The sequence below is a fragment of the Salvia splendens genome, chromosome 10, assembly GCF_004379255.2.
Source record: "Salvia splendens isolate huo1 chromosome 10, SspV2, whole genome shotgun sequence".
In the NCBI taxonomy this organism is placed as follows: Eukaryota; Viridiplantae; Streptophyta; class Magnoliopsida; order Lamiales; family Lamiaceae; genus Salvia; species Salvia splendens.
This window is the reverse complement of record NC_056041.1, coordinates 2,888,664-2,903,267: the sequence shown is the minus strand read 5'-3', so window position 1 is coordinate 2,903,267 and position 14,604 is coordinate 2,888,664. Positions and strand designations below refer to the sequence as shown.

Sequence of the window (14,604 nt, the reverse complement as noted above, 5' to 3'; positions counted from 1 at the left end):
GTCAGAAACTTTATTCAATCGAATAAATATTGGCGGATTTGAATAAGAGATCTTTGTTCAATCTCGTTGATCTAGCCTTATCATCTTGCCGATAAAGAATCAAATTTTAAACTATTATCATCGATGACCTCAATGGTCCTCAATATAAATTTATAATGTGTCTAATTTACTTTGGTCATCTTCATGACTTAGGTAAATTGTAAAATGTGTTTTGTTTTAAGTTATCAAATGTGCTAGGTTAAGTGACGAATTTTGTATGATCAATTATGTAGTCTATATCTTAACTTATTAGTTTTGTTATCTTTGGACTTGCCACTTTGTTTACAAAAAAAAATACTAGATTTATTTAGACACTAAAATTAAAAGATTAAAATAGTCCACTGTACTATCAACTAAACTTATTTTCATTGTGAATTTTCAAAAACTGACTTTAATTTACAACCACTAATCTCTGAACTCGTGAATTTAGTTGTGAATAATAGTAGTTGTGAAACAGTTTATTCCAACTTATTCAAAGAAAAAGGTTGGATCAGAAGTTGCACAGGCAAATTTTAAACATCAAAGAACATTATATATGTATTGTATTGGCTCATCATTTGATTCTTATTAAGACAAACAGATATATATCCATGGCAAAATGATAAAACCACATCACTCTCTTCCCACCATATATCCTTTCCCATTTATTGGGCTTGATATTACACCTGAAAATCAAATCACACTCCTCTATATATACTGTTACACCTTAAAAACATAGAATCTGGCTGAGGCTGAGTATTGATAAAAGTAGCACCAAATCAAAATTAAAAAAGAGAGAGAAAAAAAATCAGCAGCCAGCCATTGTAGCAACAAGAAATACTACCCTCAGTATATCCCAGCACTTGCTCCATCACCCCTCCCTGGGGCCTCAGGCGAGCCGCCTTGGCTTGCGGACGCTGAGCAGCTTCACGTCGTCCACCACAGGGCCGCAGAGGGAGGCGTAGTCGTCGGTCCTCATGTGGTAGTAGGTGCTGAGGAACATGATCCGGGTGCGAGCAGTGGTTGCAACGAAACTCATCACAGCGCGCTTGTATCCTCCCTTCCCCTTGGACTCGTAGGGGACCTTGAGCGTGTCCCTCCCAGCGAACGCCTCAACAATCATGGACCCCTCGCAGGCGTTGCTGGCATCCCCAACCGCGAAGGTCAGCTGGTAGGTCTTGCCAACGGTGGTCCTGGCCACTTGCGCGATGGCGCTCTCCTTGCCCCCCACGAGCTCTATAGCCCTCTGGCCTTGTGGGACGGAGAAGTGAGCCGAGTCAATGTACTTCACGGCCTTGAGGGACTCGACCATCCAGGCCGGGAGGGGGGAGTTTTCGTCCTCTATGTTTGGCGGGATTAGGACTCCCCAGCTTGTGTTGGGGAATATGTAGGCACCTTCTTCAAAGTCACCATTTTTAAGCAGGTTCTCTGCAAACATCCATTGTTATTTTGTTAGGCTTATGACATGATCTTATCTCTAAAAGTGCAGCATGATTTCATCAAAGTTGCAAGAGTAAAACAAAGAAGACTTATGAATATACACTTAAAAATGCAATCTTGAAAAATGCAGCATGATTTCATCAAAGTTGCAATGATAAAAACAAAGGAAGCCTTATGAATATACACTTAAAAATGGAATCTTGAAATGCAGCAATAATAAAACAAAGGAGACCTTATGAATATACACATAAAAATGGAATCTTGGAACAAGATAGAGTTGGGGAGTAAAGCCATTTGAGTAGTCAAAAATGAGCAAACCCCATATCCTGTCTCCTTTGGCTAAACAAGTAGGACAAAAAACATTTTTGGCGACGCCGAATGATGACAACAGAGTAGTCCAGATGCAGAGGAGAGAGGGAGAAAAAGACAGTTTTGTCTAAGCTTGTTGAATAAGATCATTTACAGATAACATGATTGGCATTGGCATTGGTGGAGTGAGTGAACTTACGGTTTGTTGGCCTCGGAGGGTATAAAGCTCGAATAGCTATTGAATCAATGAGAGGTCCACAGGCCGGGTCCTCCTCAACCCCCGGGTTGTGGATGAGGATCTCAGCCACCGTGTAATTTGTCTTGAACGCCCACGCATACGAGTCCCAGCCATTGCTGCTGTACAATGTCTGGATTGGCAGGACACCAAAGTCGGGCGCCACAGACACGTTCACCCTCTCCTCCTGAGCACAGGTTCGGGCAGCGCTAAACGTTAGCGAGTAGTACATCCCCTTTGTGACATTGATCACTTGCTTGATCGAGGCCTCGTTCCCCAGCCTCACTGCAGCATACCCCTCCGGGACCACCAGCAGCATGTCACCCTGCTTCTGCCCTGCCTTGATGTACTCAACGAAGCCGGAGATCTGCCATCTCGGTATTGCGTGGGGCTTGAGCACAATGGAGCCATTGAGGCTAGAGGCAGATGGGGCCATTTCAAAGTTGCCATTGTCCAACAGCCCTGCATATTTTTGCACATAGTGATTGATCTCAGATTTACCAAGCAACTACTTAGCTTCATAAAATTTATGATACTACAAGACAAGAAAAATAAAACAGAAAAAAGAACTAGCAACATATCAACATCCCATCACTTTTGGTTTCTTGATATGAAATTAGAACGTAGAGTAACATGCTAATGGGGACAGACACCTACATACATCAAGTAGCAAGGACCAGCTGTAGATTTTAGCCTCAAAACTCTCTCTCCATGTGCAATCCCATGTGACTAGAAATAGGATTTTCATACTCATAGAATAATCATCCTAGACAAAAAAATATGAAATGGGAAAAGGCAAATTGGCAGAAATATTTGATTCTTGACTTTATGGTATAATAATAAACTTTACAGTGTTGCATCATCACAGAAAGTTTGTCACACTAAGTAATCAATAAAGAGCACATGGATTCACATATTATACTGCTAAATCACAGGATTATACTATACAGTTTCCGAAAATCCAAAAACCTGATGATTTAGTTCTTGAACCCTTGGTGTGAATATCAGAAACGATCAAAACTATTTATTTTCCCCAAATGTGAAAAAGTGTATAAATGAAATTTTGGTTTCTTGGTTAGAAAACCTTATAAATGTTGGTATACGAAACATGAATAATTTGGCTGCATTTAACATATATCATTAAATTTCCTGAGTAAGTAATGGAATTCTAGCATTTACATATCATTATGGTGTAGTTATACTCTCAATTTCCACACACACAGATACAAGCAAACACGAACAATGTCTACAAATCTAGAAATCCACTTTTTACTACTCCATAATTCATGAATCCAAGCAGTTCCCATTTACCAAGTTCAAATTTTTAGAAGAGGGAAAAGAAGAATTAGCCAAAAATAGAAAGAACACACACACACACACACAACAGAGTTGAGTTATGAGGTTACCATCTCTGAAGGCAAAAGCATGGTGGCAAGCAGCAGCAACTAAGAACAACATCACCGATAGAGCAGTGCTCCCCATTTCTTGATTCAGTACTGTGCTCACTCCAAGAGAGAAGGAATTTGCTGCCTGATTTCAAGTTGAATTCAGAGACACCCCTTTTATGCATGCCACCACTCCAAACTAGCCTCAACTTTTGTTTTAATAACGTTGTGTCGTTGTTGCCCAAATCTTATGTCGCGGTCTTTACTATTCATCTACTCATTATTAATTATTTTTATTACCAAAAAAAATAAAATCCAATATGGTTGTTCGGTATGATAAAATCAATCCAAATAATTATACAACAACAATATGTTAATATTTTAATGTTTAATAGAATATTATGAAATTCTAATTAGTAAATAGTGATAGGGATTTTTGGAGCGTAGCAAGATGAGTCTGTGCTATCACATGGCCTCATTTAGTGATTGGGCGGCCATTTTTAGAGCTGAGTTTCATATTGAATTTTGTGTTCTATTTATGGAAAGGAAATATGACACAAAATTCAATTTCAGTTTCTTGCTGTATGCTAATATATGAAATAAATTTATTCCTGTACTATGGAGTAGTAATTTATAATCTCGTACATACTCAATGCTAGTTTTCTTCTTGTTTCCAAATGAGTTTTCTTTCTTTTTAAATCTTGCATGAAGAATAAGAAGAATTAAGAAGCTAAAGTAGTAGTACTTGAAGTATTTTGATTTTAATTTAGGATTTCCAAATTTAGAACCTGAAAATTTGTGGCTACGCATACAACAAACTGATGAAATTGTCCGATAGTGAATCCATGTGCTTGATTGAATTTAGTTAGAAACTTACCTCAAATTGCTCTCGAAATAAGGTTGATGAGGATGAACCTATTTTATTTATTTTTAGACTGTTGTAGTATTAAGTTATATAGGAGTCGAAAGTCGAAACAAAATGCCAAGAAATTTAAGTACCTTTTTGTGATCGAATATTTTCAGTTTTAGCTCTCTTTAAATCATTCCATACGATTATCAGCTCTCATATAAAAACAACGTAACCTTCCAAATTTACATAAATAAAAAGGGTAAGTTGTCAAAAAAAATCATCAAAGTTTAATCAATCTCATAACATTCAAACGTAACCAATCATATTTCAACTTTGCCATTTTTTAAAAATTATATCATTTATTGATGCAATGTGTAAAAATGAACTAAATATAATGATCTTTTCGACAAATTAGCTTAAATATAAATGGAATTCACAAAAAGTTGATTAATATTTCCTCTGTTGTGGAATTATTACATGCATGCAGCCCGATAGCGACCCCTCGGATAGATAAAACAGGGGAGAGATTGAGAGTTAAAAAGGCAACAAAACTAAGCTTAATTAGTTTGGTCGAGAGAGAGAGAGAGAGATCTAATAAAACAGTAAACGGACATGCCACGAGACTTGCGGGACCCACTGCAAGCGAATGGGCCCCACGTGGATATAGTAAACCTACCTATCGAAAATGTTGTTAATTGGGCTTTCTTCGACAGGTTACAACTCGCAATTTATGTGGGCCTTATCCTTTGAATTAAGATGTGGGCCGTTAATAATCCTGCCCTCTTTCTCTTTTGTTAATCACTACAAAACATATTACTTCTATTTAGTAGTATCTAATAAGAATATAAATAATTGTATATTTTGTTTTTTCCAAAATCGTGGTAGATTTCTCCTAGTAATGGTCACTATTTTAAGAGAGTTAGTACTGATATATTGTGGTGAATAGGTTGTCATACACAAATTTTTGGAGAAATGAAATATAGTAGTAGTACATATTCTTTATTTATTTTTGAGGAAAGAGTTGATAAAATGAGTATGGAAGTGGAACTGACAAATTGGCATCATAATTGAAAGTGGATTGTGACTGAACATACCAAAAACCATTAACTCATGTCTTTTACCATCCTGACAGCCGATATTCCTCAAAAGCTTTATCGATTTCATCATTTCAACAAATTACTACTCTAAACATTTTAAACATTATCTATATTGGAATATCAATACAAGCTCTTTTTATATTATTAGTACTATATTTTTCTTGAGGATTTGTATTATTATATCGATAATATGGCTTTCCTATCTCGCCATCTCTCTCGTGGTGGTCCAGTTTGGTGGTGCACATGAAATGCACACATCACAATGCTATTACCAACTCATAAATCGAAATACATTTCATAATATTGCAGAACAAATTATATCCTCATTTTAGGCATAATTCATAAATTTGCACATGTTCGTGTCTCTCTATTGAATAAATTGTGACCCAAAGCATCTATTTAACTCATTCGCGTGTCGCTTATTAATTCGGCTTTTTTTCACAATGATAGTAGTTTCTTTTAAGTTTTTTTGTTAACGTTGATCATATCATAATTATAATTTATAAGTGTTGTTGTTTTAAATCTCTAGTTAATGAACAAAAACTAGTTAAGTCATAGGGTAGTAGTAATTAGCGTGACAAAAGTAGAATAGACCTCATCGTCTGAAATTTCGAATGGCTAGTGTCAGCGATTGCTAATATGGGAAGGAGAAAATGAGACATTTATTTGTTGGGCTTAGACCATAAATTACTCATTTCATTTCTTGTTAATAGAGATATTTATTTCGGCACGAAGATATCATCTTCCGCCTTGTAAAAATCGTACAAACATAATACTCCCTCCGTCCACGAAAAATAGAGTACATTTGCCATTTTTTGTTGTCGACGAAAAATAGAGCACATTTAAAAAATGAAAGTTTTTAACAACTTATCTCTTACTTTTTTTCATTCTCTCTTACTAATAATATGGACCCCACATTCCACTGACACTACTTCTCTCTTACTTTTTACCTTTCTCTCTTATTTTACCAATTCCACATTAAAGCCCGTGTCATTCACAATGTGTTATTTTTTGTGGACGGAGGGAGTATGTAAAATCGAGTAGAGATATCATGGTGATTGGGAAAGGGACAGAGTAGCCGACGATTGCACTTAGAAATGGAAGCATTGATTGGGAAGATGCAAATATGAGGCAAAATCATCAGTTTCTTCACATTCCTTGCCCCTCAACACCCATTTGATTTACTTCTCACGTGGATATCTTTAATTACTCTTTCTTCAATTATACACCCATTTCACGGGATACTATTAGATTGAGATTTTTTAGCTTAATTGAGAATTGAGATGTATTTTCAGCCACTCATTCACAATATTTTCGAAATGTCAACTGCAAGTAGATTATGTCAACTCGAGAGTATTATCGTCAATAACATGCACATCAAATGTCAACAACTTATAGTTGACATTATATGTGTATAGTTGACATGAATTGTATATGTAATTGACATTATATGAGTGTAGTTGACATTTTTTTTTTTTTTGGACATTGTATGTGTGTAGTTGACATGGATTGTATATGTAGTTTACATTATATGTTTGTAGTTGGCATAAATTGTATATGTAGATGACAAAAAAATAAAAATTAAAAAAATTAAAAAAGTATTTATTGAATAAAATGTACCATGAAATTACCATTATGCCCTTTCATAATTAATTAATCTAAAAATATTTTTCCTATGGCAAATTCTGGACCACTCATTTAATAAAATGAGTGGCTGCTAATGCATCTCAATTCTCAATTAGACTTAAAAATCTCAATTGATCACAACCCCATTTCACTTTCATTTTCCTATCCATTTCGTAATATATATGTTACATTATTATTATTATTATTATTATTTATTGCATGTAGTGTCATATCGATCGTACCTAACACGAAGATTAATATATATAACATTATTAGCTAAGACACTACACTACATACAAACATGGATATTATCACTAAACAAGGTTGAAGATACCCGAATACAAATACTTAAACCGAAGGCTTCTCACTAAGAATAGTCTTATGATGTAGTATAGCTTAGCCACTTAAATATGACCTTAAATAAACATGGTTTATGGATCTAATTTTTATCTAACAGAAGCTGATTTTTTTGATATATTTAAATTATCAAATTGCAACCTTGTATGGGCTTCTTACGGCGACCAAATTACTGCAATTTGTCATATACGCAAGTGCAACAGTTTGCAGGCAAAAAAATTGTGCAGCTTTGTCTCATGCATCATGACCTTAAGATAATGGTTCATTACAATTATTTAATCTTCTAGGAGTAGTTTTTTTATTCTTTCCATGCTTTTCACCCCTTTCTGAATTTCTTAGGTCAAAGATAACTTTCTTGAATTTTTTCATTATGAAAAAATATTTGATCGAAATAATATTTTATGACCAAAAGAGGAGAAAACTCCACTCATAAATAGGGCTGGGAAAAATACCGAAATGCCGAAATACCGGTCTTATCGTACAGAAAAAATACCGAAAATACCGAATTTTCGGTATACCGTGATTTTTGGTACGGTATGATACCTTACTGAAATAATTCGGTAAGGTAAAGGTATGAATTTTTATATACCGCGGTATACCGCGACATACCGAAATTCGGTATATACCGTAATTTAAGGTATATACCGTAAAATATGAATATAATAATATATAAAGTATTTTATATATTTTTAAATTATAAAATTTATTGTGAAATATAATATAATATGAATAAAATATACTAGTATTTAATACCCCATATATTATTTAAATTACTATGAAATATAAATAGTATTCTAAAAACTCAAATATTCAATTATCATTGATATTGAAAGTAAAGTAAGGTATACCACAAAAATATGGTATACCGAACTTTGGTACGGCATACCGAAAATGAGGTACGATATCGGTATGAAAATTCTCCATACCGAAAATAAGGTATACCGAAGTTCGGTATACCGAAAATTTTGGTAAGATAAAGGTATGATTTTTTCGCATACCAAATTTACGGTAAGGTATACGGTATGGTGACTTCGGTATACCAAAAATTTTGGTAAGATAAAGGTATGATTTTTTCGCATACCGAATTTACGGTAAGGTATACGGTATGGTGATTTCGGTAAGGTATACCGTACCTACCCACCCCTACTCATAAAAGATTGACTTCCTATCAATGCCAATTTACGCTTTCTTTTATTTATTGGACTACGATTCTCCCAAGTTCTCAAAACCATTTATTTCAATTTGGTTTATTAACCGTTTAAATTCCACCGACTGCAGTTCACGATAATGATTTTATAATCACGTAATACATTCATTATAAGAACGTGTTTGCCTTTTCTTACTATAAATAGATAGACATTATAATAAGATGTATTTTAATCAATTAAAGTGAGGAGGGTCATTTATTATATATATTGTTTATTTCAAATAATAATATATTCATCTCATCTTATATTATACTACTATCCTATTTAATTTGCATGAAATTGATAGTTGATATACTAAAGATCTAAGTTATCTTTATTTGTTCATGCACATGTGACCACATCGTATTTTTTTTAACGGTAAATTGGGAATACAACAGTTTGTAACCATATAAATGAAATTATGAAAAGTGGTATGAATTTATTATAGGGATCAGACTAAGATCGGATTCACTAATTACCAAGACCTCTTTGTTCTTCATTGGAGAGCTCAGTCAACCTCTAACCATGCGACTGATTTTTACAAGAACAATAGCTATTACAATTAAAGCAAGCTAATGAACTTAAACACTACACTTCTTGGACCAGAATCCTCAAGATCCACCGAGAACCCTGCACACTAGAAACCCTAGTTAGTATAAGATGAAAGATCCTTTCAGATCTACACAAAATACGCAGTAATAAAAGAGATAACAAAAGAATCGCATAGATCTACAAGCTATGGCTCAGTCACCCGCTAATAGTATAGATCTATTCACCAAAACAACGATCCAAGGGAGCAACGTTGGATCCAACCGTGAAATTCACAACCACAGAAACCTCTCAACAAGGATTACACCGGATCTACACTTCACACACCACGGATTACAACCCCAAACCACTCCACTACACCGGATCTATCCACTCTCGAAACTCACAACCACAGAAACCTCTCAACAAGAAACCCTAACTCCTCTGGAACCCAAGCAACCAAAGTAGTTGCTTATCTCACACCCACACAACTGTTTAATCACACAAATATCAGTGACAAACCACAGTGAAACAACCAGAGAAACTTCAAAGAAGAAAACCTAAGGAAACTCAAAAGACTCGTGAGAGAGAGAAGTGAGAGAAAAGAGAGAGTGAAGAATGAAGTGAGGCGGTGGAGGAGGGAGTGAGGGTATATCAATCCGGGAATGGGCTAGGGCAAACAAACAGCCCAACTTGCCTAGGCCAAATTAATTCTAGGCCCAACAAATAATAGCCCACCAACTAAACAGCCCATACAATCAACACTTATAACACCATCCTTAAAATTTATACCAAAGGAGGTTTCACCTAGTTTTGACATCATAAAGTCTTAAAATTTATACCAAAGGAGGTTTCACCTAGTTTTGACATCATAAAGTTGAAATTTTATTAGTGATCACAATTCACAAGCAAAATTACAGCCATATATATAATTAATGATATTTTGAGGTGACATCCCAACAACCAATAATTTGGAGACAGTAATGACCCCATGCTTTGGAAAATTGTAAATCTACAGCTGACTTCTTTTGTTTAGATACATGACAAAATATGGAGTAATTCCTTATTGCAGTTTGTTCTAAGAATACATTCATGAAACTTTTGGATTTTTCAATGGACACAATTATGACGTTTCCGTCCTAAAATCAAGAATGTGGGAGACTAGATCTTGTTGTGATTGCTGTCCTAGAGATTTAGTGGTACCTTCGGGTCAACAATCGTCAATTTCAGTTCCAAAAAGTTAAAATTGTAATCGATTTTGTTTTACCAAAGAAATAGCGACTGTGATTCAAGATCATTATTTTTTTCATGTTCTGGCTTCTAAATGCCTTTCCCACAATTTTTTTTCAATGCTAAACCACAACCAAGCTAATATAATCGGTATATCGATTCCAAATCAGTCGGCAATTTCGGTTCCAAAAATGAAATCGCTGATTCGATATGAATCAAACATCTCTAGTTCTACATGCTCATTCTGCATAGGATAATTACAATTAGAAACGTAATTCTGAAGATTCACTAAGTGTCATCAGTCATCACCAATGGTAATGTCACAAAATTAACAAGATAATGCTATATTTAAATAGACATGTGATAAAACTAAGGCGACAAAGTAGAAGCTGATCCATAGTTACAAGAGACGGTCCATAAATTAAAGCATGCTCAGCATCACATGGAATGTCCATAAATTAAAAAATCAAGATTAATGGTCTTATGGGCCACGTTATAGCTAGCGTTCAATATATAATTAATCAATATACTTTTATAATTTTTTGTCAAATTTTAACAAATTTTACCTTTTTTATCCTACCAAAATTTGACTTCATATATTACGCTTCTTTTACACTTTTTTACTCTCATGAGAGCATCAGCAGTGGCGCGGAGCTCCCGGCGGAATTCCCAAAAACACTTCCTGCCACGTCATACGGACTTCCCACTGCACAGTGGCGGAATTCCCGACGGACTTCCCACAATAAAAAACATTTAATTCAATAAACGGGAATTGCGCGCGGACGTCCGTGGGAGTCAACGCAATGGCGGACGTCCGCACGAAATTCCCTGCGGAATTCCGAGGAACGCCGCGAAACTGCTCGACGGAATTTCGTATCCGTGCATGCCACGCACAGTGGCGGACGTCCGCCACGGAATTCCCGCACGCCGATGGGAATTCCGCGGTGACGTCTGCCAGTGCTGATGCTCTGATATCATCTCATTCTCCAGCCAATTGCTGCACTTCAATTTACTAATCTAACCTTGTCTAAGTTACAATAATATGTCTATTTTCCATTTAATTTTATTGGACATCATTTATAGCTTTCTCATGGACCTTTTCAATAACTCTCTTTAATAAAGAATAGAAATTGGTACGCACTGTTATTTTAGAATGTCTCACAATATATTATGTAGTATGATAATTTAATTAAATAAATTAAAAAAAGAAATTTAAAATAAACTGTCCCATCATTTTATTTACTTTATTAACAAATCTACTTAAAAACACCAAAACATCCCTTTTTTAATCTCCATGCCCAAAAGAATGGAAAACACTATAAAACAAAAGGAGTAGTATATAACTTTTGTTAAAAACCATGAAGCACCAAACAGGGATAATAAATCACATAGATGTGTTGTAAAAATTTAAAAAGTCCTTATAACCCATAATCTGTATCTTTTCAAATGGAAATAAACTCATCAGAAATATAATTAAAATCACCGAAATTTCATAGACAATCCAAAGATGAAATCGTCACATTTTAAGAATAAAACAAGAATCAAACACATTTGACAGCAATCCCATATAACAATTATTAAGAAACAAACACAACCAGCAGTACATATATATTCCCACTATATGTTGATAAACCAGTAGCAAAAAAATGAATCTCTTATTAGAAGGTCAACAGACATTACTGTCCTCAAAGAGGGAGAAGACCAGGATCACTTTTACTAGTTCAATTATACGTAATTCAGTTCAAGGCCACTGAGAAGCAAGAAATATCCGCTCAGGGGAGGGTGCGCTGATAAAGGGGTAAAGCTCCGAGTGCTTCGCGTTCAGCTTGCTCTCTCTTGACCTGCCATTAATTTACCATACCTATGAGTTTAAAAGGAAACTAGACATAAAAGGGAGGAGAATGCATAAAATTCATATATTATATTTGAAACTACTTAACCAGCAGCACACATCATGGCTACTCATGGCAAAAAGTTGTTATCCTGCTTGCTTAAATGCAAGCAAGAGCACATTCCACCTTTCAATAACTTTCCCTCCATTGCTTAAGAGAAGAGACCGCATAAAACACTTCAAAACCGTTTTTGCAGACGGCTAAAAACTACGGTGCTTATTTCTACAGATATAGAAGTTATGAACTTACAAGAGCGAGCATATCCTGTAGGTAGCTCCGAAATGGTGTCTGCATAGCCTGTGAAAGAAAACAACTTGTTTATAATGATGCAACTGACTGCTACTAATAAATAAGAAGGTAACCATAATGGAGGTGTTTGGTTAATGGTTTACGGGTTTTGAGGTGCCGCATTGGGAACCATACATAGAAGCTTCACTAAAGGGAACTTTTAGCTTGAATTGTACTATGGTTCCCAATTCAAGCAGAATTCTCCAAAACCTCTCAATTGTGGGGGAAAAGAAAGTGTTTCTCCCTTATTTCCAACCAGTTATAAACCAATTAACACCCATGAATGAACCAGATCTCATGCACACTATGCAACTGAAATGTTATGCTCTCTACTCTTGCATATGGCTACAACATATCCAGAACAGTCACATATAGGAGAATGAAATTGCAGAGACATTCATAAGAAAGCATATGCATTTAAAATGAAAATTTAGCTGGATTTCATCATAAAAAGTTATGAACTCACAACATTGGTACAAGAGACATTTGACAAGCATCAGAGAGATAAGTTCAAATCCGAAGCAAGAAAAACAGCAAGTAATAACAATGTCAATAAAGCACAGCATTGTCAATCAACTGCAACAAATCAAAACAAAGCAATTTAAAATTAGTTACAGACTTACAGCCCAGCCAACATATGAACCAAGGAGCTAACAAAAATTGCATTTGATCAACAATCACGATTTGATAAGTATCTGCTCCATGTCGCTTAATAGTAACTCAATAAGAACAAAATTTTCCAATAAATGGACATCTACTTCACATGCTTTGCACAAAATTTTAGATAAAACGGAGAGTTAGCAACAAATATGAGGTATGATACTCAGTCTAGTACAATAGGTTAGCATGTGTAGATTGACAACCTCTTGGAATCACTAACCAAGAGGGGAAGGACAAGATTTATGATGTATGGCATATTATCCAACATGGATAATCAGAGAATTTGGCTAGGTTAGTTTGAAACATTAGTTGGTCTGGCCACATTGTTATAACCTCTCATTGCTCTCAATCATATTAGCTGAACAGTAAAACAATACTACTATAAAAAGTAATTTAATATGCAAAACTCTTCTATGTTTCTTAAATTTCTTTTCACATGGGCAAGAGAAAAGCAATTTGTACTAAAACTCGCTTTCAATTAATGGCAAAATTTACATTAGTAATATCAATTACTGTACTAATACATGAAGCTTAGGGAGTGTAAGATCAATTTCCACGGGAATGTGTAACAATAGATTATACTCATAGCAGTATGGATTACAAATACAAAAAAAAGACATCAAAGAAATTTATAATTGTACCCAGAGAAGTTTTTTTAAAGAAAAATATAGTATATCCATTCCATTGCATACATATACTCTCCATTTGTATGCATACCGAGTCACTAAAAAGATAGAAGTGAAATAACAACATTAAATCACATATGCATACACATCATATCCATTTCTATACATACCAAGTCATTATGATTCACTAGAAAGATAAAAGTGAAGAATTAACATTAAATCACATACGTAGTTCAAAAGCCCCCTAAACACACACGCATAGAATATATATTCAGCTAGCTTATCGTAACCTGCAAAATCGAATAGCTCGAAATGCAGAATCCAAACATTTGTATTCAAAATCATCGCAAATGAGTACCTGTAGATCTTCAGGAAGGTAGTCGTGCTTCATAGAAAGGTCCATTGCGCGCTTCAGCCGCTGGTTCCTGGCATCCACGATCTCTCTTGGGAGACGATTCAGCGCCTCCTTCACATCCAGCTCGTACATCGGGTCGAATAAATCGTCATACCGAAGACCTGATTTCACAAAACAAGCATTATACACGGCTAAAACTCGAAATCCTATACACTTTCAAAACCAAAAACGCACGATTTTCATCAAATAATTACCGAATCTGCGAAGGCGAGTGGACACCGCTTTCATGTGCATCGCGGCGAGCGGGTTTCTTTTCGGATCGACCAGCCATTTGGATAGAGCCGACGCCATTGATTTTCTCTTTTGTTTTCTCGCTCTAAAACTCTCTGGATGAATGTATTCTCCTCGCTTTTAACCTTCTCTATATTATCTGGTCAGCGAAACGGGGTGTGCGGTTGTAGGGCTTCCGTTGGGCTAAAAGCGGGTTACCTCAAAATAATATAGCAAACAATATTGTTGAA

General features: G+C 35.3%; 2 protein-coding genes across 2 annotated transcripts; both read right to left on the bottom strand.

The window, feature by feature from the left end:
* Positions 1-549: 549 nt before the first annotated feature.
* LOC121753328 lies at positions 550-3,616 on the bottom strand. Its single transcript, XM_042148587.1, has 3 exons — positions 3,409-3,616; positions 1,967-2,464; positions 550-1,446 (listed from the first exon to the last, which is right to left on the bottom strand). The coding sequence occupies exons 1-3, from the start codon at positions 3,482-3,484 to the stop codon at positions 908-910; spliced, it is 1,113 nt and encodes a 370-aa protein (XP_042004521.1). The 5' UTR covers positions 3,485-3,616; the 3' UTR covers positions 550-907.
* An 8,196-nt stretch (positions 3,617-11,812) lies between these two features.
* On the bottom strand, positions 11,813-14,498 carry LOC121751940 (cytochrome b-c1 complex subunit 7). Its single transcript, XM_042146771.1, has 4 exons — positions 14,338-14,498; positions 14,087-14,244; positions 12,404-12,451; positions 11,813-12,103 (listed from the first exon to the last, which is right to left on the bottom strand). Exons 1-4 carry the CDS (start codon positions 14,432-14,434, stop codon positions 12,035-12,037), a joined length of 372 nt encoding a protein of 123 aa, XP_042002705.1. The 5' UTR covers positions 14,435-14,498; the 3' UTR covers positions 11,813-12,034.
* Between the last annotated feature and the right edge of the window lie 106 nt (positions 14,499-14,604).

Coding starts and splice junctions, on each gene's coding strand:
- LOC121753328 (XM_042148587.1), bottom strand. CDS start 3,484: ATGGGGAGCACTGCTCTATCGGTGATGTTGTTCTTAGTTGCTGCTGCT. Junction 2,465..3,408: donor TGCTTTTGCCTTCAGAGATG/GTAACCTCATAA, acceptor AAAAATATGCAG/GGCTGTTGGACAATGGCAAC. Junction 1,447..1,966: donor CCCTCCGAGGCCAACAAACC/GTAAGTTCACTC, acceptor GGATGTTTGCAG/AGAACCTGCTTAAAAATGGT.
- LOC121751940 (XM_042146771.1), bottom strand. CDS start 14,434: ATGGCGTCGGCTCTATCCAAATGGCTGGTCGATCCGAAAAGAAACCCG. Junction 12,452..14,086: donor ACCTTCCTGAAGATCTACAG/GTACTCATTTGC, acceptor TTTCTTTCACAG/GCTATGCAGACACCATTTCG. Junction 12,104..12,403: donor TACAGGATATGCTCGCTCTT/GTAAGTTCATAA, acceptor AATTAATGGCAG/GTCAAGAGAGAGCAAGCTGA.